Source organism: Protobothrops mucrosquamatus, unplaced genomic scaffold (assembly GCF_001527695.2).
Source record: "Protobothrops mucrosquamatus isolate PMUCROS unplaced genomic scaffold, P.Mucros_1.0 scaffold24, whole genome shotgun sequence".
NCBI classification, from domain to species: domain Eukaryota; kingdom Metazoa; phylum Chordata; class Lepidosauria; order Squamata; family Viperidae; genus Protobothrops; species Protobothrops mucrosquamatus.
This window is the reverse complement of record NW_015386409.1, coordinates 1274862-1298627: the sequence shown is the minus strand read 5'-3', so window position 1 is coordinate 1298627 and position 23766 is coordinate 1274862. Positions and strand designations below refer to the sequence as shown.

Sequence of the window (23766 nt, the reverse complement as noted above, 5' to 3'; positions counted from 1 at the left end):
GACTACTGGTCAAATTCTCATCTGCCACTGTACACTTTTAAAAAATATTTTAGGGGAAAACACTTGCATGGTTAGAGTATTTTTCAGCTAGCTAATGTGGTGGGACGCCTTAATCAGAAATGGAAATCCTGGCCTGAAACCAGCTTGTGATTCTTTCTCTTACCGCTGCCCCCATCCAATCAGGACCTCAGAAATTCACAACTTGATCTCCAACTTGAAAATTGGCAAAGCTGTTGGTAAAATAGGTAAAGCAGAGTAAAATCCAGAGGTGTGGCCCCTATATTGCTGTTCCTTTTTTACACATATAAATTGTTCAGTGAGTGGAATAGTCCATAACCAATCCTTATTGTGTGTTTTAAGTCCAACATCGGATGGTGCAGCAGCTGTAGTCCTTGCTAGCGAAGAATTTGTGAATAAAAATGGATTGGAGCCGAAATCTGTCGAAATTTTGGCCCAAGAGATGCGGACTGACTTTTCGAGCTCATTTGATGCAAACAGCTGCATTAAAATGGTAAGCCTGACCTTTTACTGTATATAGTTGCATGTGCCATGAATATACCTATGAAATACTGAAAATAATTTAAGGATTAGACACAAACTGAAATGATAAAATAGCCCTTGCTTGCTATAATATAAATAATATATTTTAAAAGGAAAAAGAAGTGGGGACGAAAACAAGCAAGCAAGCATGGGAGCTGGGACTCTTGTCTTTGGCAACAGCTCCCCAGGAGAACAAGAGATTTCTAAGCAAAAAAAGTACATTATGGGGTAGAAAGGGGTGCAATGGCTTAGTGGTTCAAGACCCGAGGGCCACACAATGGGATGAGCTTCTGTTACTTGCCCCAGGTCCTGCCCACCTAGCAGTTCTAAAGCATGCAAATGTGAGTAGATAAATAGGTGCCACTTTGGTGGGAAGGTAATAGCATCCTATGGGCCTTGATGTATAGTCATGCTGGCCATATGACCACGGAAAATGCCTTTAGACAATGCTGGCTCCCTCAGCTAAGAAACGTAGATGCCCCCTACAATCAGATTCAACTGGACAGGAAAACCTTTATCCTTTATGGGATAGGAGATCCATGGAGAAAACAGGAAGCTTTCAGTTTAAATCCCATGCTCTAAATCTAATTAAAGACTACAGAATTGCTGAAAGAGCACCTCTTGTTGGATATGAATGGGTCATAGAGCGAGAATGAACAGGTGTAAAATGACTCATTACTTTTGAAGAGTCTAATTCTGTAATTTCATAACTCCATGAATATATTTAATAGAATGCTCGGTAGCTACTTTTTTCAGTCATGCCTAAAATTAACCTTTTCCCTAGCATATAACAATGTAGCTTAGTTAAGAATAAAAGTACTGTACCTAATTTTCTGGATGTATATTTTTAATTTTCTGGTGTTGCTTTCAGTGCATTTATTTATGTATATGTTGCCTTTTTATGTACGTTATTTGGAACATATGTATAAAGTGATGGGAAATATGTACTGTCCGTTTATTATTCATAAACTTCAAGAACATTTTATATAGCATATTTAAACTCTGATAATTTCATTTTTTTTCCTGTGGGTCTCTCAAAAATAGTGCTTCTTGATTGGGGCAATGTCTAAATATTGTCAATCCCTGCATATGCAGTCAATTCATATTTGTCCATTTGGTTATAATAATCCCAATGGTTAATTAGTGGAGTTTGTGTGTGTGTGTGTGTGCGTGTGCATACATGCATTTCAATTTTAAAAAAGCCATTCTTCAGGACAATTAAACGGAGTTCAGAAAACAGAAACATTCAATGAATTGCATTCTGGTTGTATTTTGTTGCTCTTAGATTGGTTATGATATGACAAAGGAGGCTGCAAAAAGTTGTTTTTCGAAAACTGGCCTAACACCAGAAGATGTGGACGTGATTGAACTTCATGACTGTTTCTCTACTAATGAATTAATTACATATGAAGCTCTGGGACTCTGTCTTGAAGGTATTCCTTAAATATTAGAACTACTAAACAACTTGGCCATAGCCAGAACACAATTAAATGCACTTTTCCCTTTGCTTAACTCTTCAAAACTGATCTCTGGAGGCAAGTTGATTGCTAGAAAGTTCTCCCTCTCTGAGCCTTCCCACCATCATACAGATAAAAATAGCATAGTGGACTGCTCCTCTTTGCTAGCATTACCTTTGAAGACAGTACTAGCCTTTAAGATTTTGAAGGAATAGGTTTAATTAACAGGAGACTGTTAATCACCCTCTTCCAAATTCAGTAGTCCTTATTTAACAATCACAGTTGGGACCAATAACTCAGTCGGTAAGCAAAGTGGTCACTCAATGAAACCACAACTATCCTTATGATCTTACTTTATTTTTCCTTTGCTTTATGGGAAGATTGTAAATGCAAGGATTGGTAATAAAGTTACTTTTTCATCACTGTTGTAATGACAAATGATCACTGTATGAGGCAGTCGGTAAATGTTCTGTCTGAAATTAGGCTGAAATCAAGTAGTGAGCATTGGGTAAAGGCCACGAAAAAGATTTGAAAATACTGCCTGTCCTTCTGTGTAACAAGAATATTTTTACACATATTATACATCTGTCAAAGAGAGGTCTTAGACAAGCTATATAAGTTACCACACCAACTTTGTAACTATAGTTTATTGATTTTTTTAACATAAAATATATTGTAACATTCTTATTTAAATTTGTTTTCCCCACAGTGTTCAAAACATTCTTACTAGTTAAGATTTTCTCAAAATTGATTACATTTAAATCTTTAAGTCTATTTTCTTCGTACAAGCCATTCCAACACTTTTACATTTCTCATATCTTAAAAAATAAAAAAAGAAAAAAGAAGAAAAAAGAATAAGAAAATAGTATACTACCCTCTTAAACTAATATACATTTATTTCCAAAAATTTTCTGTTCTTTTTAATCATAATTAAAGAAATGTTTAATCTTTAAATGTCCTTTATATTAACCATCCCAAACATTTTTACATTTCTCATATAAAAAAAAAGTAAAAAAGAAAGAAGAAAGAAAAAATACTATATTACTTGGGGGGTTCATCCCTCTTAAACTAAAATTCATTTACATCCAAAATCTTTCTATTTCTTTAACCATATTCAAACAGATGTTTAATTTTTAAATATTCCCTCTGATACATCCCATCATCTAATTTCTTAATTCTTATTTTAGCCTTTTTCTTTTGCCAAACCTCTTTCCTAATCAATATATTCCATTTGATCAAAAAGTCTTTCCATAGTCTTGTAAATGTTGTTGTAGATATAAGAGGAAAATCAAGTAAAATGTCTTTGTGGAGAGATTTTGCCCCTTCATATTCATTGAAGATCTTTTCCTTACTTTCTCTCTTGGTTTCTCTTATCACTTTTTTTCTCTCCAATTCTCGTGGTATTCTTGACAGCTCTGCAATCCATTTTGTCAGATCTTTTTTCTTGTCCTCAGATTTCTTTTTTAATCTTAGAGTATAAGTTATCTTTTCCATGTCCAATATTTCTTGTAATTTTTCCCCACTTTGGTTAAGTCATACCTCCTTGTGTTATTAAGTTCCATCTTTAAATCTCTTTCATCTAATTTATATTCAATTGTCTGCTTTATCTCCTCCCTCTCCATTATTGTTTTCTGAGAGTTTTTTTGTTGTGAAGTTAACTTGGAGATGGATTCATTTATATTTTCAAAGTTATTTTTAATTTCCTCATGGTTTAAGATCATTGTTGTTTGAATTAGTTGCAACATCTCATGCATTTCCTGGAAAGTATTTGTTTTAGAGTCACAGTTAGGTAAATGTTTTTAATCCAGAAAGGTCAGATTGTTTTTTTTCTCTAAAATTTATAGTTCTCATTTTGTACATAGCCCAGAGTGTTTTCTTTTTTTGTCACAGCTGTTCTCTATTATTAGAACTTTGAAATCATAAAAACAGATTAACTTTTCTTGGGCCTTGCCAATTCCTATATTAGAGCAACTGTTGTTGTAATTTTCATCCACCACTAGATGTCAGCACCAGTTCATTTTTCAGTTTTCAAAATAAACAGTTGTCTTCTATTTTCATAATTTAAATTGAAAATCTTAACAGATTTCACTCGTTTCAAACTTATCCAAATTTATGTCTTGTATTCATTTCATTTCAGAATATATATATTTTTTTACAAACTTTTTATGGATTTTCTAATATAACCCTACCTGCGGCTCGGTTGTAATAATTCAATTACATACAGATATCATTAGTACAGATTTCAAACTACTACCGTAAACATTTCCTCCCTCTTCCCCTTAATATATGCTGTCCATATGTAAATTAAAACAATTCTTATTCTATCAATTACATAAAACATAACTTTCTTACATATATCAATAGTTTTAGTCTATATATATTCTAATTGTTTTAACATACAATCTTTTAGACAATGACCTAATAATTTTTTTTAATTTTAATTTCCACTAATATTTAAATTTAACGTTTGATATTTATCATTCCCAAGATTTTAAATACTCCCAATTCCTCTATTACCATTCCTCACAAAATCTAATATTCAGAATACACGTCTTATCTATTTAACTTCTCACCCTCTACATCGACAAATTAATAATACGATATTCTTATTTTCTGCTAATTTTTGAATTTCTTAAATTAGTAATCAAAATTTCTTTTTATTTCAATATTTAATACTTCTTCTCTCTTCCTCTTTGAATCTGCTATCTCATGTTTGAACTAATAATTTTTGTTTTTAACGTTCCATATAGACCTGTTTATTACTTTCATCAATTAGGTTTTTAGCTTATCTATATCCTATTCACCTTTACATGACCTTTATACACAAATTTCTTTCTTTATACACAAATCAATATTCAAATTTAGCTATTAGTATGTATGCTACTGAGTTTTAATGGCCAAAAACTTTTCTTTATCTCAATTCATAGCAATGTCTTATATTCAGCATACATGTCTTATCTATTTAAATATATTCTATTTTAAATTTTCATAAGACGGTCGAAACTCCATTCCTCTTCAGTCTTATTCTAGCTTTTTTTCTTTGCCAAGTCATCTTCCATGTCCTAGGTTTTGGGTAATCAAACCAATCTTCTTGTATTGTCATATATGTTATTTGGCGTTGACAAAACCATCCGGTCACCATTTTTTTGAGAGGACTAGTAGATCTGGCAGGTCATCTCTTTATTTTTCTGTATTGATGTGGTTGTTCTGAATTGTTTATCTTCTCTTCCAACTGTTTTTTTTCTGGATCCTCCAATTCCTTCTGATTTACATAGGAAACCTTTTCCTTTTTCCATGATGTCGGTGTCTTTTCTGGATTTTTAAATGTCAGTATTTGTTGAGCAGTTAATTCTTCTGTCATGGTATTTAAATGTTCCACTTTTTCTATTGTATTTTGTATAGATGGTTCTTTAGTTGTGGTCAAAGTTTGGGCTGCCTTTTTGTTCTTTTCTGTAGCCTCTTAATTCTTCATTGGCTGCGATGAGAGTTTGAATAATTGTTTTCAACATTAAAAGGATTTGTTGATCTTTATCCATAAGGAAATTCTGTTCCTGATCTTCTTCTATATTGGTATTTTAGACTAGAGGCTTTACAATTAAGAAATCCAAAAGAAAGAAATAGGTTTTTTTTTCTGAATAAGAAGCACAGCAGAGCTTTTCACAGCTGTTGTTTCAAAATTTTCAAGGTTACATAGGTCTTATCTGTTTTCTGGGCTGTCAGCCAAGCCCCTGAAGAATAACAAATTGAGATACCAGGTTTGACCACATGGTTTCGTTTCTACCCTTTAAAGTTTCCCTTTGAGTCCCAGAATTTTTTTTTTAATCTTTAAAAACTTTTCATTTTTTTTGTTTGTAAGGAAAAACTCAAATTTTCAACAGAAATTAGTAAAAAATAAAGAGTAAAAAATCTTTTAAGCTTTAGGAAATAAAATTCCAATTGGGATCCAATTATTTTTTCAATGTTTTAAACTCCCCTGGATAGTTGGTCGCCGCTCTTTCTAGAGGGAGGGCTAAAATCTCCCTTCCCTCACCACAGGAGGGAAAATGTTTAGCAGCTTATGCAAGTAATTAGAGTGTAAAAGAGGTAAATCTCACGAAGTCTCTTCTGCGCTGCTTTAAGGTTGCCTGGTGGAAAGTGTGACTTCAGCTGTCTGCAGCCTAGGAACGAGCCATATTTCTATGGCCGGTCCTTTCATCTGCCAGTTTGGAGGGATCGCCAGCTCTAATGAGAGAGTTGCTGCTCTCCCGTGATTCAGCAAGAGCCCCTCCTTGCTGGTCGCCTCTTTGGGGTGACTTTCGGCCCTTTTCAGGGCCCCCCAGCGATGCGAAATTGAACTGGGGAGAGAGAGAAAGTCTCCCAGCTGTCCATAGTGGCTGCGCGGCAAACCGGAAGTCCCATTTCAGAATATTTCTATCCCCCATAAAATGTTTAATTTGCCACTTCCGTCTGTAGGAGGGCGGAGCAAAGGTCACTTTCGGAGGATTTCTTCTTCTTCTTGGGATTCTTTTCCCCAGGAAATTAGTTAATAAGTAGAACAGAGAAAATCTATGTTCTTACCCAGATCCAAACATGTTGTTTACAATCAGCTTAAAATAGTGCTTTTGGGCTTCGGTTACTTGTAGTTTGGGCTAGACTCTGAAGTTAGGCTAGCATTTCTCCTGTTGGTTTCTGGAAGGTTTTTCTTGGACCGATCGGGTCGACCACCGTCTGTCAGTGGTCCACGGGACTTCCTTCTTTGTCGCCTCTTTGTGGTATCTTCTGGCCCTTTTAGGATCCCCTAACAGGCAGAAAATCAGCTGTAGGGTGCGGAGCCCCGCGATCCCTCAGCTGCTATGCAAAACTGGAAGCCTTACCCACACCAACTTTGAATGGGAAATATGATTTATTGCTTTATAGGGTAATGGTTAAGGTGCTGGCCTAGAAATCAGGAGACTGAATTCTAGTCTCACCTTAGGCATAAAAGCCATCTAGGTGACTCTGGGGCAGTCACTCTCTCTCAGACTAATTCACCTCACAGGGTTGTTGTTGCAGGGAAAATAGGAAGAGATAGTATTAGATATGTTCTCTGCCTTGAGTTATTTATAAGGTAATAAAGGTGCGATAAAAGATATAATAAATGTAACTAGAGCAGAAAGAATTTATTTCTATGAACTTAAGAATATAGAAATCATTGCCTAGATACTGTTGTGCTGTCCCTGTTAAATTAATTACCATTCTGCGCTATTAATGTCAAGTTAATGTCAGAGACTTCAGGAGTTGTATTTAGAAGTGGGAGATATCATATGCACTATTTTTTTTTTCTTTCAAGGAGGAGCCGGTGAGCTGATTGACAAAGGAGACACAACATACGGTGGAAAATGGGTTATAAATCCCAGCGGTGGTTTGATTTCAAAAGGACACCCACTGGGTGCTACAGGTAATTCATCGTGTATAAGGCTTTTAAGTATGTTTATGGAAAAAATATGTGCAATTTTATTTAAAGAGAAGGCTAGGCCTTCTTATCTGTTGCAATCAGCCATCAATAATTAACCACACAGACCTACTGCTTTGACGAGAAAGTATAGTAGGTAATATTCAGTTATCCTATGCTGATTTATTTGGCAGGAAATCCTATTAAATGCCCTATTAAGGTGAAATGTCCATAAATCCTTAAACACAAACATGTCTTTTCTAGCCACTTTCAAGAGATAATTTCTGGCCAGCTGAAATATTTGACAAGGAAATTGTAGGCCTGGTAGCATTCCATAGGGTTTGCTAAGCAGCTCTTGGAATTGTCCCAAGCTATCTTCATGACTTACTCTTTTTTGAAAATTGAAAATTGAAGCACTTGTCTTCACTTTGATTTCAGCGTATGCATGGATAGATAAATATAATCCCTAAACTGAGAGGTGTCGGTTAATATTTTTGTTAGAAATAATATGTTAAAGATTATGATAACATTTCTAAGACTAAATTGTCTCCTGAATGAAGCTTGTGTCCTTCTTGTGTGGCATATTATTTTCTTGGCAACAATATAAAAGTGTTCCAGAATGTTTTTTAACTTCTCAGTGTAATCCATAATCCATGTATGCCATATAATTTTAGTCAGTACCTATTCCACTTATCTTGTCAAACTCAAAAGAGTTGGCTAGATCTATTCATTTTCTCTCCAAGTAAGCCTTTCCTTTGTGTGTTTTCATATTTGTGCAACTGGTTATGAACTTGAACTTAGCTATTGATCGTTGGAGACTTGTACCCTGGACAAATTATATTTTTACTTGTATTCAAATATTGTTGCTCACTTGATGATGTGCCCCTTTGGGCTTTTTTTCCTCTTTAAAAATTGCAGAAATTCATTTGTTTAAAGTCATTCATGAACTGCCTAGAACTGTTATCCATATCAGCAAAATAGAACAACTTGTTTAATTTATTGTTCTTGGCTATTGTGTTCTTCAGCATATTTATCATGTTCTTCAGCTAAAAGACAACTTTAATCTGGCTGTTGAGAGCTCAAATATTAAGGATGCAGATACAGAAAATGCTGACCTAATGCCAAAAGCTAATTTTTAGTCTATCACTCCCTGACATATCCTAACATTCTGTTTGATTAGAGGAGCGTAATTGCTCTTTGAACAGGGTGATGAAATCTTTTTATTTGAGCTTATATCAGCTTTTTAATTCTTTTAGAGTGATTGCTTTTTATCTATTTGCTAGCAACATTCCAGAGAGGGCCCCTAAGAAGAAAGAGGGAAGCTATATTTGCAGTTTGCTTTATAACGTAACCTAACTTCTAATTGCATAGCTGGGATCTGCGTTGCTGTACTACGGGGAAAAAACGTTGGTCAAATCTTCAATGACTTAGAGCAGTGTTTCTCAACTGGGGGAATTCTGGGAGTTGAAGTCCACATATCTTAACATTGCCAAGGTTGAGAAACACTCACTTAATGTACAGGAAGGCAGATTCTGATTGAATGTTACCAAAAAAAAATCTATAGGAGAACAAATTCTTTGGGAAGTATCGAGTTCCTCACACTGGATATCTTCTTGCAGAAGCTGGAGAGCTTTGTCCAGAATGCTTTAAGTTGGCCAGAGAAGTTAGTTTTGGTGCCTTGAATGAACCTTTCCAATCAGGAAAAGATAATTTTTGTTGTCAATTTAATAAAGCACTTTTAAAGACAAACATAAGAGGGATTACTTAGAGCCATACCTAATTGGTTTTTATGTACTTTACCTTTAATGACTAACTGTGGAAATTAGTTTGCATGGTAAAAAAAAAACACTCCTCTTTAGCTCACTCCATGGCATGCAAGCAGGTCATAACATGTATGCATTCAGATTAAACTAATACCTGCTTGCTTGCTTGCTTATTTATTTGCAGGTAATTCATTCCATAATAGTTCAAAGTTATGATGGGCTCAGAAAAAGTGACTTATGCCCAGTTCTTCAAGTTAGGATTATTGCACCACCCCACAGTCATGTGATTGCAATTAGGGAACTTAGCAACTGGCTCACATTTATGAGGGTTGCAGCATCTTGGCAATCACATGTAGGGTTGCCAGGTCTGCTTCCAAAAAATAGCGGACAAGCGGGGGGGGGGGGTTAAGTAGTAAAAAAAGTAGACTGTACAGCTTTAGATTACATACCATTTCATCATAAAGCTTTTGAATAAAAAAAATGTCCACTATTTTGTGAAAAAAAATAGTGAACATAATGTGAAAAAAGTGGACTGTCCACTCAAATAGTGGACACCTGGCAACCCTAATCACATGATCACAAATTATGACCTTACTAGCTGGCTTCCAACAAACAAAGTCAATTGGAAAAGCCAGATTTGCTTAATGACTATGCTTCACTTAATAGCAATGTGATTTGCTTAACAACTGTGATAAACATTGTCGTAAAATTGGATCTGCTCACAACTATCACTTACGTGATGAAAATTCTACTCCCAGTTATGTTTGAAAGTCAAGGATCACCTATACTGCTTTACATCCTGCACAAAATATATATGTCGGCTGTTGTGAAGTAGGCTCACATTATTTTTTATCAAAAGAACAATATAATAGAACTGGAGAATCCATCACCTTGAGAAACTGTAACTCTATTTTTTACAGTTCCTACACCTGGATTTTTATTTTATTTTTTATGTTATTTGTTTGTCTACATCTCATCACAAGGCGACTCTTCATATCCCCTTTATAGCAAAAAGCAACGTTCACAGTGGTGGTTGTGATGCAATTTTTTTAACAGAAGGCTTCATCTTGGATTTCAAACACGCCTCCTTCCTTTTCTTTCAAGTTGGGTATGAATGAGATCTTGTAATACGGCTTGATCTACAGGCTCTGTGTTTGATGCATTAGGTCTGGCTCAGTGTGCTGAACTTTGCTGGCAGCTAAGAGGAGAAGCCGGAAAGAGGCAGGTTCCCGGAGCAAAGCTTGCTTTGCAGCATAATTTGGGCCTCGGTGGTGCAGTTGTAGTATCTCTCTACAGAATGGGCTTTCCAGAAGCTGCACGGTGAGTGCTGAGTCCTCCTTGATGCATTCATTCCCTTCCCTATGCAATATTCGTCGCTGCTGCTGTAGGAATTGCAGCGAATTCGTTTCTGCTTTGAATCTTAATGTGCCTATTGTAAATAACCAGATTAAGCTGCTCGTTGTAAATCAGATTAATGTGCCTGCTGTAAGTAACGTATTTTACCATTATTTCCCACTCTTAATTCTTGCATAATTAAAGTGGGCAGTTGGAAATCATCCTGTTTACTACAGGAAGATTATTGGGTCATGGGTGAAAGTACGTGCTCAGAATCGTTTCTTTGAAAGAGGACTCTGTTTTGTCTGCTGCTAGAAGCTTTGCTTGTTTTGTTCATGGATCAAAGAGTCCTCTCTTATGTTTTCCAAACATAGCTCCATATTTTTTTTCTTTTAAAAAGCTTTTAAAAACTGTAAAGTTAAAAGAATGCATAGAACAAGTTTTCAGTTGCCTAGAAAAGATTTTGTCAGCATAATACTGTAATCTAAGTTAAGATTCTTCATGTATTACAGCCTATGGATTTTTCTTTTAGACAACTGTTAAGAGTATCCAAATTATTTTGTAAGTTTGTGATAAAGAGCAAGGAAATTTAGATTGCAGAAGACCTATTTAAACAGTAATTATTTCCTGGGCCCTTTGTTTATTTACACATCTATGTTCTGCATTTGCTCACCTTGTATTTTATATGTGAAATAGAACTGTCTATAATATGCTTTAATAGTTTTTCTAAGGTAGGCAGCACATTTCTTTGTATAAATAATGGATGGTTTGTCAGGTTTATCTCCTGTATTCCCAACTCTACAATACTTTTTCCACATAATAAAATTAGACTGAGAGAGATAGTGATTGACCCAAATCACCCAGAGTCTTTTTATAAATGAGCATAGGCTTGAACAAGGATCTCTGTGGTTATAGTCCAACATTTAGTCCAACTATTAGATCAAGTACCAGTTCAGGGCACAAAACCGGTCCTGTAAAGATTTTTCCAGTTAATAAATAGCTTTAGTGTAAGATAAAACAAATGTGAGTAACATAACATTCTTTACAAAGAGTGGAACATGCCCAGGTAGCTTTTAGATTCAGAAAAACTACTTAGGTTCCCAATAGGAAAGCCCTAATGGGAAAAGTTGGCAATTTTAAACCGGCTGGATTTCTTATAATAAGATGGGTACAAAAGAATTTTGTCTACGTTTTGCTCTGTCCCGTTTTATACTAAACAAAATCAGGCTAGGGCAGGGGTGTCAAACTCAATTTCACTGAGGGCCGCATCAGCATTGCAGTTGCCCTGTGCAGCCTACTGGGTGGGCGTGGATGGAGTGGGTGTGGCTACTGGGTGGGCATGGCCAGTTCTACATCATTCGTGTCAAGGGTGTCTATGGGGGCCTGGGTAGGAGTGGGACAGATCTGAGGGTCTCTGGCAGAAGGGGGTGGGACTGGGGCAAGTGCCAAGGCATGGTCCACTGGGGCAAGTGCCAAGATGGCCACCACAAAATTGTACATTGGCTCCCGGCTGGCCTGGGCCAGGGCCAAGGCAGCGGGGGCCGTTCCCTCACTGTTTCCAGGATGGCTTCGTAGGCCACATGAAACCACTTCGCGGGCCGCATCCGGCCCCGGGGCCTTGAGTTTGACATGTCTGGGCTAGGGTTTTTGTGTTTTTATATCCCACTTCCATCTTTCTCAGGATTATTATCTTTTCTAGAAAATAATTACTTTAGAAGTTTATTGAACTAATAATATCTGAAATTTATAATATTCTTTCTCAAAGTGAATTCATTTTTCTTCACATTGCCGTATTAAGTTAATTGTCTTGTTCAACTGGAAAATGAAGTATTTCAGCTTTTAGATCATATCCCACCAAGGGCTTAAGACAGATTGCATCATTTATATCTTTAACCTATTTTATCTTTACAGTAATATGCGGAGGAGGTTAGTCAGATTTTGCTCATGGCAATTTTGGGAGGTAAAGTTAGGTTCAAACAGAAATTATTCCTAGCACTTTTCAAAGAATGTTTATATTTTACTTACATTGTGAATTTGTTTTTCTCCTGGGCATATATGTGTAGCAAAATTATATTGCTAAAATCTTACACAATCAGTCAGCAATGATTTGGAATATTAGGATTAGGTATTGAGTAATTAGAGAAAAGGTAAACTTGTTTCATCATTTTCATTTTACACTTTCATAACTATTGTTCACAGCTGGTTGCCAGGAGATGTTTTGGCCAATTTAACTATAGCAATGATTAATATAAAATTTAGCATTTTTCTCATGTTGAAAATTGTTTCTACCCACATTCACTTCTTAATTTTGATTAGATTTTTTCCCCTCAGAATACCATGTATTTCTTTTTAAAAGAGGAGACTGCACAAAATATCTCTCCCTCCCTTCTAGGGGTTGTTTAATTTTGGCATAATGCATTTGAGGAATTCTATTTTGTAAACTGTCATTATGGCTTAATATGTGTGACAAATGCAAGTACTATCATTAGATTGTATAGAAAATTGCTTGTTGAAATCTGCTTATTTCACTGATACTAAGTTACTATTTCCCATTTCAGGAATTGGGAAATCCAGGCCATTCCCACTAGAGCAATGGTTGATGGATTTAAATCATCACTTGTATTCAAAGAAATTGAAAAGAAACTTGAAGAGGTTTGTACAGTAAATATGCTTATAAAATACATTGCCAAAGACTAAGTTGCGTACCGGCACAGAAATATTTTAAGTACACAAATAATTATTTTATTTGAATATAACTGGTCTGCCAAAATTATGTCTTTTTAATTATCAGATTAATTTTCCTTGTAATTAGTCCTTTTCTCCTTACAAAATAAAGAAAAAAAAATAGGTCAGAGCCAAGAGACAGAACAGTGTAATTATTTTATTTAATAATGGCTATAATGAATTTCTGAAATACAAATTGAACTTTATAAAAAAATTTAAAAATTGGTCATTGATACTGGAACTATGTGCCTTGTGTTATTAATATTACTTTCTGTGTTGAAGTTTTATGAGTAACCTCGCAACTAGTAAAACCTGATCATGTTTTGGTGATAATATCAATCATATAATAGCAACTGTGCCACTTCATATTGGAGATTGGAAATAATATGACTGAATAATCTCTCATATTGTGGGGAGAAAAACACATTGCATGTAGCAAAATGTTCAGGGTAAATCTATATTTCTCTGTTTGCCTTGTCTGCCTGCAATTGCTTCAGCTCTTTTCTAGGCAGGGAATGAAATTTAGAGCAGAGCAAGATTCAACTTGGCAAAAACCATGTTATAGATTGTGGAGATAACTATTTGGTAACTCAGATAATTATGTTCATATGCTTGGCATTGTAACCTGAAACAATTCACTCAAAGTTACTTCAAGTTTCATGGCTTTACTTCCTTGACAGTTAGGGTTCAGGAACTACTCTCCCTAAAGAACACTTTTCAGGAAAGAGTGCTTACACAGCATTAAGGAAAGAGCTGCAATTCAAAAGCTTGTAGTCTTTCATACAAACTGCAAGAGCCCTAGAGTTGATGTTATTGCACTCTACTCCTCAACATGCCAATTTAAGTGTCTCCAACTTTTTATTCCAGAAAGGATGACGTCACCATCTCCCTTGGAAATCAATTCCATTCTGAGACTATTCTTTCAGTTGGCAAGGTTTTTCCTCAACATTCAAGTGGAATATGTTTGCCTAAAACTAAAACCATTGGTCTATGTACTCCACTCTGTGATAACTGAGAAGGGGAAATGAACTTCTGTGTGCCCATTCTTCTCAATTCTTCACTAAAATAATTCTCACATATCCTCCTTCAGCTGTCTATTATTAAGGCTAAATACACCTCTCAACATGTCCTTATTGAACTTAATTTCCAGTCCTCTGATCTTTTTCATTGCTCTTCATTGCCCAAATATCAGTATTTGAATTCTTATTAAATCATGATAGGAAGAACTGGACACAATTCTCAGTGTGGTATCTGATCTCTATAGATTGCAGTGTGATTATTCTAGTGTTTGCCTTTTGGCAGCCACAAAACTATTGAATGATACTCAGCTTGCGATTATAATTCTATTTTTCCACATGTATCATTCATATATTCTTCATCCTTTGCTCATGTATTTGATTTAATTTGTTTCTGTTAAAAAACTACTAAAATTCATTTTGTTATTTTTATCCAACTTCTCTAAACTGTCAGGGTTATTTTTAATTTTGTTACTGTTTTCTTAACTATTCATTATCCTGTCCAATTTAGTGTTGTCAGCAAATTTATGCTTCTTTATAAAAGTTTTATTAATTTTTTAAAAATTACAGTCTTTAGGGCTTAGTAAACAACATGTCTGGTTTCAAATATTTAACATTAACTTTTTCAATATAAATCTGTTCAATGCTACACAATTCAGTAGTTTTTCCCCGATCCTCCTTTCTTCTCCATATTTTTCCATTTTCCCTTCATTACACCATTACAATTTTGGGTACTGTTAATGTATACAAAGTTACATATAAGCATCTTCATCATATTTTACTAATATAATATCAATTCATAAGTCAATAATGTCAATTCATTAATCAATATTCTGTTTTTTGTACTCTTGTTAAAGTTTGATTTCCCATCAGTATTTGAAATATCCTTATCAATTATGATTTTCTCAATATTAATTACATTTATATAGCTGAAAGTTTTATTCAAATCAATCCTCTTATCTTCATATTTCCCATATCCAAAACCCCCCACTATCTTAGTTCTAAATAATATCTTTCATAGATAGGATATGATATTTTATGAGCAGAGGGTCTGGAAAGTACACGTTTGCTATGAACTTCCTATTATGAAGTCAGTTATAATTAGAATTCTGATCTTTGTCTTCTTCAGGTAGTAATTGTGGCCATTATGTTTTTCAATTTCTTGTCTTTTAATTAGTGTGGTCTTGGAAGCATAGCATGTTCCTTCTGTGAGAGCCTGTGAAAACTATTTCTGCATTTCAGCTGTACTCAGTTCCCCCCCCCATCACTCATTTATTGGGTTGACTTCCTCTTCCTTACAGAGTTTCTTCCTCTGACAGTTTCTATTGCAGCGAATCCTTTAATCCAAGAAATTTTCATCCTCCTAAGTGTCTCCACATGCTCCTTCAAGTCTCTAACTCAAAGTAATGATATCATATTTGCTAACATTATTTGGACTGTTAACAAAATGAGTCGTGTGTCTCCACTGGCTTTGAAAAAGGGTGCCAGCAAAACTGATAGAAAACCATGAGCAGTGTCACAGAATAACACAGTGACTACACTGTGCTTCCAGACTGGGGTTGTAGAGCTCACAAATGAACTGTATAAAGCGCATCTTCTACAGAGATGAAAGGCCATATATAATGTTGTTTGGAATCAGATTAATGAATAATATCTACATGTTGAAAATATGTCACACATGCCCAGATTAAGATCATCTTTTAATGATTGTACATTTACATTATGCTTACAGGAAGGAGAACAGTATGTCAAGAAAATTGGTGGCATTTTTGCCTTTAAAGTAAAAGATGGTCCTGAGGGTAAAGAAGCTACTTGGGTAGTTGATGTGAAAAATGGTAAAGGCTGTGTGGATATTAACACTGGTGAGTGTCATTTTTTTTTAAAAAAAAAGTTCTTAGGCTGTTGGACTGAAAGGGTAACAAATTACATTCTATGGGTGTGGATGAAATATAGGAATGGGCATAATTATAGAATATAGCATTAGATTTGCAAGTAAATGAATGTATTGTGATGCAGTTTTTAATAAACATGAAAAGTAATATAAGCTACGCATTCTTGATGTGTTGCTTTCTTGCAAGTTGCCAGTTTTAAAACACTTGAAACTGAAATGTAGGGCAGAAGAAAATGTTTGAAATATTTTAATTATATTCCTTTATTCCCTTCACTTCTGGATACAGCATTGTTGGCTTTTCTGCCTATTAGTTGGCTGTGTTATGAAAAGTGCTATTGATTATAATGCTGCCGGTATTCATGCAAAGGTCAAGTAGGGAATCAATATTTTTAAATGTAGACCACCAAAAGTTTGTGGTAGTCACCTATCCCTACTAAAAATTTCTATTGGTTTATAATTTTGTAGGTGATAGAGAAAATGATCAATACACAAGGAGTTATCATATGAACTGCAGCATATTATGTTTGAACTTAATCATGTTTTAATCAAATTTTGATTTTTTTTTCTGGCCCTACTTACTTTTTTGAGTACATCTGCTGCTGTAACACTGAAAGTGCCTGAAACGTTATATTCCTCAATGTAGAATCCCTCTTGCTGTGATTGGGCACCAGAATGTTGTATGATCACTGTTTTATATATATCATGAAGTCATTCCTGACTCCTAGCAACAGCGTGGATTTTTTCCATGACAATCTGCTCCTAAGCTGATCTTTCAGGTCTTCTAATACAATATCTAAATCACTATTTTTTTTTATCCAATGTTATTCTATAAATTGAGTAATGTGACCTGGATAATACATCTGTCAGTGGTTTTTTTTTTTTTTTGTTTTTGTTTTTACTACAGTTAGTCTTCATCTTATGAGCACAATTAAGCCCAAAATTTTTGTTGCTAAGCAAAACAGTTGTTAAGTTTTGCCCATTTTGCAACCTTTTTTTGCCACAGTTGTTAAGTGAGCCACTGCAGTTGTTAAGTTAGTAAATGGTTGTTAAATGAACCTGGCTTCCCCATTGACTTTGCTTGTCAGAAGGTCGCAAAAGGTTTTCACATACCCCAGGTTACTGCAACTATCAAAAATATGAACCCGTTGCTAAGCATCCGAATTTTGATCACGTAACCATGGGGATGCTGCAGCGGTGGTAAGTATGAAAAACGGTCACAAGTCACTTTTTTCAGTGCCATTGTAACTTCGAATGGTCACTGAATAAATGGTTGTAAGTTGAGGACCACTTCTGACAACTTTTCTGCCATAACATTATCAGCTATAATTTTGACTTGTCCGCCATCAATATTTGTGAACTTTTGATACCCTACTTTTACTCGTCACCCATAATTTGAAAGTGGAATATCCTCAAGTACAGAGATCATGTTTTAGAAATTAGTGTCCTACTCAATATTTCAACTATTTGTTTTCTGGCCATTATAGATAAGAAAGCCGACTGTACAATTGTAATGAGTGATGAAGATTTGTTGTCACTGATGACTGGCAAGATGAATCCTCAGACAGTAAGTAAAAATAAAAATAAATCACAATATCTTCAATATCTGTTTTACTTTATCACAGAGGAGTAATGAAAACAGCTTGCCCTGTGGCAAAAGCAAGCAAGGGTAGTACCAATAGTAATAGGCACCTTGGGTGCAATCCCAAAACAACTGGAGCACCACTTAAACACCATTGGCATTGACAAATTCGCCATTAGTCAATTGCAAAAGGCGGCCTTACTAGGAACTGCTTCCATCCTGCGACAATATCTGTAATACCATCAAACATTCACATCTGCCTATCCCAGGTCCTTGGGAAGGACTTGAGAGGTAGACAAAATGCCAAATCCAGTCTGAACATCTGGCTGACTGTGCGATGATCAGTAATAATGATGATGATGATGATGGAAGGGACCTTGGAGGTCATCTAGTCCAACTCCCTGCTCAGGCAGGAAACCCTATACCATTTCAGACAAATGGCTGTCCAGTCTCTTCTTAAAAACTTCCAATGTTGGAGCATTCACAGTTTCTGGAGGCATGTTGTTCCACTGATTAATTGTTCTATCTGTCAGAAAATTTCTCCTTAGTTCTAGGTTGCTTCTCTCCTTGATTAGTTTTTATCCGTTGTTTCTTGTCCTGTCTTCAGGTGCTTTGGAGAATAGCTTGACTCCCTCTTCTTTGTGGCAGCCCCTGAGATATTGGAACACTGCTATCATGTCCCCCCTCGTCCTTCTCTTCATTAAACTGGACATACCTAATTCCAGCAATTGGTATTACAATTGCAAAGTTAACTATAAAAGAAAAGAATTTAAAAAATAGAAGGTGTAGAAAAGAAACAAAAAGAACAAACATGTTTACTTCACCGTTTCTTCCCTCAATAAATACATTTTTCAAAGTAATTTCAAGTTGGCAGCAAATTAAAAGTAGATTGAATTTCATTATTCTGAACAATTTTTAACCCCCCCCCTGCTGTTAATTATGATTTTAGGTTAATTATGATCAAAATGGCTTTTGTATCAAGGCATCACTGAAAATTATTTTGCCTAAAGAAGTAAAATGATTTTCCTTTTTGATCAAATTATTTGCTTCATCTCCCATTTATATAAATATGATTTTTAGACTGATTTATACACATTTGAAAAAGATAATCTTAAAATAAAACCACCTACTGAGCCTCAAATTATTTGGCTTCCATCTTGAAAGGCTTGGTGTTAGACATTTTATTTAGAATTGAATAAATACATTAACAAGTGAAATGTAATTCTGGTTTGTTTTTTTTTAAATCTAGGCTTTCTTTCAAGGGAAGTTGAAAATTTCTGGGAATATGGGCATGGCTATGAAGCTACAGACTCTACAGCTCCAAGCAGACAAAGCTAAGCTTTGAGCTACTTTGACTTCAAGATGGAATGAAACTTGGAAAACAAGTTCCTTAATAACTAGGCTGGAACTAGATGTTCGAAGTAGCATGTTTTTTTCTTGAAGCATTTGTTTAATTAAAATTTTGGCATTGCCTTCCATAAAACCATTACAAAGTTGGTAAAATATTAACATTAAAGTGTCCAATACTCTTTTAATAGTAAAGACCATATGGTATGTAACAGACTCTGATGCAAACCCATCTAAAATTACTTTTCAATGTGATCATTTGGTCCTATTTTTTTGTATAATTTTTTAACACTAAGAAGAGCAGTAGGAAAGAAAATGTGGTTTGTTGGCAAAAATGTCTCCACAGTTTCATTTTTATTCTTTTATACTTGTCATAGCCGATTAAGAAAAACTCTTGTATTTCGGCTGGAATCTACTGAGCTATTTTAGGCAGAACCAAGTTCTTGACACCTCTAAAGGGATTTTTCCCCTTTGGCAGATATATACATGTATTTGTATATACAACCCCCTGCCATACCACAAATGGCTATGTACAGCCCATTTTTTTTCCAAAGGTGATTTGTAATTGTCAGGGAAGTATTGAAGAAGTCCAAAGCTCCCACAGTTGAATATAATTAAGTATACTTTTCTTTGGATGTTACTATCTAAAACAATTTGCTGCTTCCTAAATTAACTTGCACAGATTGGATTGAAAGTCAATTTGTTTGCATTAATGGAGCTAAATAAGACAGTGCTAGTTGTAATTAATATTATTGTAGTGCTTTTCTGCATATTTATAAAGACAAAGATAAATACTTTTTAAACACTTAATTGGTTTAATTATGATATACTTAGATAAGGAAACTGATGACTCTTTAATAAATTCCTTTATAATATGCTATTTTTTTAATCCATTCTGGTTGGAGGTAATGTATTCTGTTCTGCAACTTTCTTAGTAAATTTAAATCAAATCTTCTGTTTGCATCTATGTTTTCTTTTTTTGTGTCATATTCATTATAATAAACACTCAGAGGTAGTATAACTTAGTCATATTAAGCAACATTTTGCACAATGAAAAGGGTTGTTTTGCATGTTGAAATAAAAATAATGTATGAATTGTAACTCCAATCTTTTTAACCAATAAAATTAATGTATTTTATTGGTTAAAAAGATTGGAGTTACAATTCATGGGATATCCAGCTTAGAACAAAAACTTTAGGCTTTTAAAACAAAGTAATGAAGAGTCAGGATTAAAAAGTATATCTAAAATCTTTCACACTTTAGATACCTCTGTACATTTAATAACACTTAACATTTAATAATACTTCTACCAAAATAATTTTATAGGCTACTCCTGTGACTGGTACGAGATCTATTTTTCTTCAGATGTTTTTATAGTATGGTGCAGTAGGTTTGGGAATAATATATGATTTAATATAATATATTAAATAATATATACATGATTATGGTTGAAAAACACTATGTTAGACAGGTGACCCCAATCTTTTGGGCACCAGGGGCAGGTTCCATGGAGGGCAGTTTTTCCACAGACCGGGGGGAGAGAGGTTTTGCACACTGCCTAGATCCTGTGCATGTGCAGATGGGGCTTCGCTTTCATAGCCTGGTTCCTGGCAGGCCGCAGAGCGGTGCTGGTCCATGGACCAGGGATTGGGAACACCCGGGTTGGACTATAACCTTCTTTAACACTAGTCATCCTACCTGGAAAAAGATAAAGGGTGCCATGGAATCATGATTTTATGAAATTGTGAATCAAAATCATGGAAGACTTAAAAACTCTAAATATCACCTGAGAAGACGCTGAAGTACTTGCCCAAGACCAAAAGTGTTGGAGATCCCTTGCTACCCGATACCTTCCATAACATGGGAGGATCTAATGCTAATGTTAAAAATATTTAGTATATTTTCTCATTTTCCTTAAACTTTAAAAGTTCGTTAAATTGTTTTTTCAGACCAAAATCTAGAGCAAATTGGCCTATGATTTAAAAATGCATTAAAATGTGATCAGGATAATAATTTCTAATGTTTCTTATTAATCAGATTGCCACACTGCCACACACACTATACTATATTTCCTGAAACATGCTATAAATACAACATTTCTTTGTCTCTAAATTCCACCAATGATATTTAGTATATTTATTATGGTCACCATAATACAGCATCTCTAGGTGGCACTAACTCACTTTTAGATAGTTTTATTAGCTAAAAAATTAGCTATATGTGCAAGATGTTCTTCCTTGAACAACTCAAACATTTTGCCATTTTTAATTTGCTTAATTTATGTTTTGTTTTTGATCATTGCTGATCCTAGTTATAAATAGTTCAACTCACATATCCTTTATTCCAAGTTGGCTTTCACTTAAGGTTTTGTCTAACCTAGGGCCCCCAACCTCTGGATTATGGCCCACTACTGGTTTTTGAGCTGTTTGGAACCAGGAGAGCGCATGCACGTGCATCCCCACTTGTGCGAGCAGTGGGCAAACTGCACATTGCATTTGCACGATCAGCAGGTGCATATGCCCATCACTCATGTAAATGGAGCTGTGCATGAGCGCTTTCCTGCCACTTGCACAGAATCATCCTCCCCCCCCCGGTGATTGGGGAACTCTGGTCTAGCCAACATTGGAATGCCAGGTGTACTGTAGGATGAGTTGCTTCACACACATTTTTAAAAAATTATATTGTAGTCTTTCCCGATCAAGGAATCCTCCAGACCTCAATTGCCAGAATTCTGAGAATTGATCATAGACCACTTTGACTAAGGAATTCTGGAAGCTGAAACCAACACATCTGGAGGATGTCCAGGTTTTACTAATTCCTTTTTAATTGTTGATGTGTTAATAACATATAGAGTGTTTTAAGTAATCCATCATTTTAGACAGCATGGGTTAATAACTATGAATTCATATTTTAAGAATTATGCAAAGAAGTCAAATCATTTATATGCAAAGTCCAAAGTGGACCTTCAAAGCAGTGCTGAGTAAATTCAGGATTTGGGAATCTGATTTATATTAGCAATAATAAGCAGAAGCACATTCTTAAGTATATAACTATATTAAAGACTTAATGCCTTTTTTTGTTTGTTTTATTTTTTGTCGCTAATATAAAAAACTAGACTTACTGGCTGGAGCTTTGGGAAGGTGTAATTGCCAGCAAGCGTAAGAATACGGGTCCCTCATTGTTAAGTGAATCACTACAGTTATTAAGTTAGTAACACAGTTGTTAAATCAATCTGGTTTCCCCATTGACTTTGGCAGAAGATAATAATAATAAAGTTGGAAGGGTCCTTGGAAGTCATCTAGTCCAACCCCCTGCTCAGGCAGGAAATCCTATACCATTTCAGACAAATGGCTGTCCATTCTTTTCTTAAAAACTTCCAGTGTTGGAGTATTCAGAGCTTCTGGAGGCAAGTTGTTCTAACTTGCAAAAAGATTGCAAAAAGTGATCACGTGACCCAGGACACTGCAACCGTCATAAAAATAAGTCAGTTGCCAAGATACTGAATTTTGAAGACGTGACCATGGGTATCGTGGTCACGTGGTTGTAAGTGTAAGTCACTTCTTTCAGTACCTTTATAACTTTGGTCATTAAATGAACTATTGTAAGTCTACCTTATTAATGTTCAGTTCTCCCATGATTCACCTTTCCTCACCCATCACACAAGGTCTGTAATGTGTGGATTTGCTTTCACACATAACCAAAATCATATAGTAAATATGCACCTCGAATATGCATCTATAGCTTGGGGCACCTCTGCAAAAAAATATGCATCAATTAGAAAATGTACTTTGATCTTTGTAGTATTTATTTTAAGAGATGGATTGGATCTTTTATGACTCCCCAGCCTGGATTCAGAAGGATCCTTTTGTTTCAAGATAGTTGGGGGGAAAGTTTTTTTTAAAAATACTAGGTAATTTTGCACGCCAGTTGGTCTTTATAAAGAAAGAGGAAATTGCCAGTTCTTGAAGAGAAGAGAGAATGCTAATCTCCCTTTTCTATAGCTATATTTGCCTGAACAACTCTGCCTGAGGGAAGATTGAAAAGATTTACAAACTATTAATGCTTTTCGGGTAAACTCTGGCTGCATTTTAGAATGCAATTCTCAATCCTGTCTTTATTGCTTAGAACTTACCTCCATCACAGCTCCAGTGTCTACAGCAACTGGCACCAATGACTAGAGAAAAGCTGCCAAAGGGAAAAGCTGCCAAAATGTTATCATTAACCCGTCAGAGGCATTTATGTGCCTCTGCATGTGTGTTTCCATTTTTTACAAATCGCAGTGCCCCATAAACCTTCCCATTGTGGAATGGGGTGGGTGAGATTGCAATACTTCGTGTATTTTGTTTTGTTTAGAGTAGAAAAGAGGGTTTTTTTAAATCTCCCTTGAGAATCCACATTCGGGGATTTTAAATTGATGAAACAGCATTTTCGGCACTCTTTCCATTAATCAACCAAAGACAGTACGGATTGGCTTACGGCAGTGGTTCTCAACCTTTTTAATGCCGTTCTTGTGGAAAACGAAAGAACTCTTACGAATTCCGGAGGGGTTAGCAGAGAAGTTTAATTGCGCAAGGTCCAGAGCATATTAGAGATAGGCAATTCTGAACGAGGAGGGCGTGATTAGACTTCAGTTTTTATACTCCCCTCCTTAAAGAACAAAGGACTACACATTGAAATACACACTGTGATACATTAGGAACATTT

The 23766-nt window shown here is 35.3% G+C and overlaps 1 protein-coding gene across 1 annotated transcript in view; it reads left to right on the top strand.

The window, feature by feature from the left end:
• The window catches only part of SCP2 (sterol carrier protein 2), a 33177-nt gene extending 13160 nt beyond the window's left edge, over positions 1 to 20017 (top strand). The window contains exons 9-16 of the mRNA XM_015810890.1: positions 361 to 511; positions 1826 to 1973; positions 7306 to 7413; positions 10337 to 10490; positions 13064 to 13157; positions 15978 to 16107; positions 17621 to 17700; positions 18965 to 20017. Of these exons, the coding sequence (XP_015666376.1) occupies positions 361 to 511; positions 1826 to 1973; positions 7306 to 7413; positions 10337 to 10490; positions 13064 to 13157; positions 15978 to 16107; positions 17621 to 17700; positions 18965 to 19060 (961 nt within the window). The 3' untranslated portion in view covers positions 19061 to 20017. The remainder of the gene's footprint in view (positions 1 to 360; positions 512 to 1825; positions 1974 to 7305; positions 7414 to 10336; positions 10491 to 13063; positions 13158 to 15977; positions 16108 to 17620; positions 17701 to 18964) is intronic.
• The last annotated feature ends 3749 nt before the right edge of the window (positions 20018 to 23766 follow it).